This window comes from Myzus persicae, unplaced genomic scaffold (genome assembly GCF_001856785.1).
Source record: "Myzus persicae strain clone G006 unplaced genomic scaffold, MPER_G0061.0, whole genome shotgun sequence".
NCBI classification, from domain to species: Eukaryota; Metazoa; Arthropoda; class Insecta; order Hemiptera; family Aphididae; genus Myzus; species Myzus persicae.
In genome coordinates this window covers 1-1,505 of record NW_019103253.1, presented here as the reverse complement: position 1 = coordinate 1,505, position 1,505 = coordinate 1, and the positions used below count along the sequence as shown (strand labels likewise).

General features: G+C 27.7%; 1 protein-coding gene across 1 annotated transcript; it reads right to left on the bottom strand.

Annotated features, from left to right (window-relative positions):
- Positions 1 to 4: 4 nt before the first annotated feature.
- LOC111034095 lies at positions 5 to 1,401 on the bottom strand (the record flags this gene model as incomplete). The annotated part of the gene is made up of 4 exons (XM_022315128.1): positions 5 to 154; positions 251 to 464; positions 604 to 788; positions 1,245 to 1,401. Coding segments are annotated over 4 exons (706 nt in total), but the record flags the coding sequence as incomplete, so codon positions are not given.
- Between the last annotated feature and the right edge of the window lie 104 nt (positions 1,402 to 1,505).

Genomic DNA, 1,505 nt, shown 5'->3' with positions numbered 1-1,505 from the left:
GGAGTATCTTCTTGTCCATTCGGAGCAATATATGTTGGCTTACATGATGGCGTTGCTATTGTATTGGGTATTGATAAATTTGAACAGTTTGCATACTTACCATTAAGCGTGCATTTAATATCTAAACTATCAGATAGTAGAGGTGGACACATTTCTATAAATATAAATAAATTATGATCAACATAACTATACTTTCCTAATTGACAAATAAATAACTATTACGTCATTTGAATTGAAATAGATAACTTACTGAAACACAATTTCTCAGAATTGGATACCCATTTTCCTCTTCCCTGACAAAACCTAAAACCATTGGGATAAGCCTTATAATATCCAACTGCACAATTCTCAATAACAATTCGATTATGCTTAATTAATGCACCGTTAGGTAAAGTCTCATTAGAACCTTCATAAGAATACACGACTCCTTCAGCAGTTGGTAAAACGCATGAATTCACTATTACCTGTCAAAAAACAAGTATGTTAAAAATTATACTTTATACCTAAGAAATTAGTTTGAAAGCAGAAGTTATCATTAACTGGATTAATTTCATTCATTAATTCAATTAAAATTTACAGCTCTCAAGAAATATATTTACTTACATGTTTGTTTAAAATGTCATGAATAAATTTTATATGGTATTCAATGCCTGTAAAACCTGCGACTGTATTATTTTCTTCTATATGTATAGTACTGAGTACACCAGTTAAAAAATAAGAATTGGAGTGCAAAAAGCTTATACCCGATCCACTGTCTCCAAGACCATCGCTGTGTGCTAGTTCTGAATCTAGAGATATATTATACGTAAGACTCATCTTAAGAATATTACTATTAATAGGTAAAAAATATGATGACAATATTATCATAATGTACGGAAAATAAATACATCAATTTTTGTTGAATATTTCATGTATTTATGATTTTTCAATTTTACGTTACTGTAAAAAAAACCCTAAATATACAATATTGTTAAAAACTGGTTTTGCATAAAAAACCCAGTTGAACTTAATTTTTGTTTTCTGATTTTTAATTTTTCAAATTATTATGAAAAACACTGGAATATTTTACTTTTGAAACCAAAAGAATTAACTGGTTCCAATATTTTATCAAGAGCATCCATAATAGTTCAAAATTGAATTATTTTTAACGCTCCAAAATAATATGTAAAGAGCCATAACAAATACTAGAATCACTTTAAAATCTACGCTTTCATTGTTATGCTCATAATCTAAATTTATACTACCGAATGTAGAACCGGCACAAATCTTATCAAAAGTCAAATAAAGATCAAATAAACTTGTATTTTTTTTTTGACATGTAGTTTGGTCGATGTATGGAAATAATTTTTCTAATAAAACAAGACTTTGCGTGCCATTTGTTGTTTCTTCCCACACAAGAATCTGTAATAAAATGAAACACTGTTTATGTATAATTATAATAAGCGTATAATATTAATATCTGGTCATGTAATTATTGATAACGATATCAATTCTATTCGTTAAAT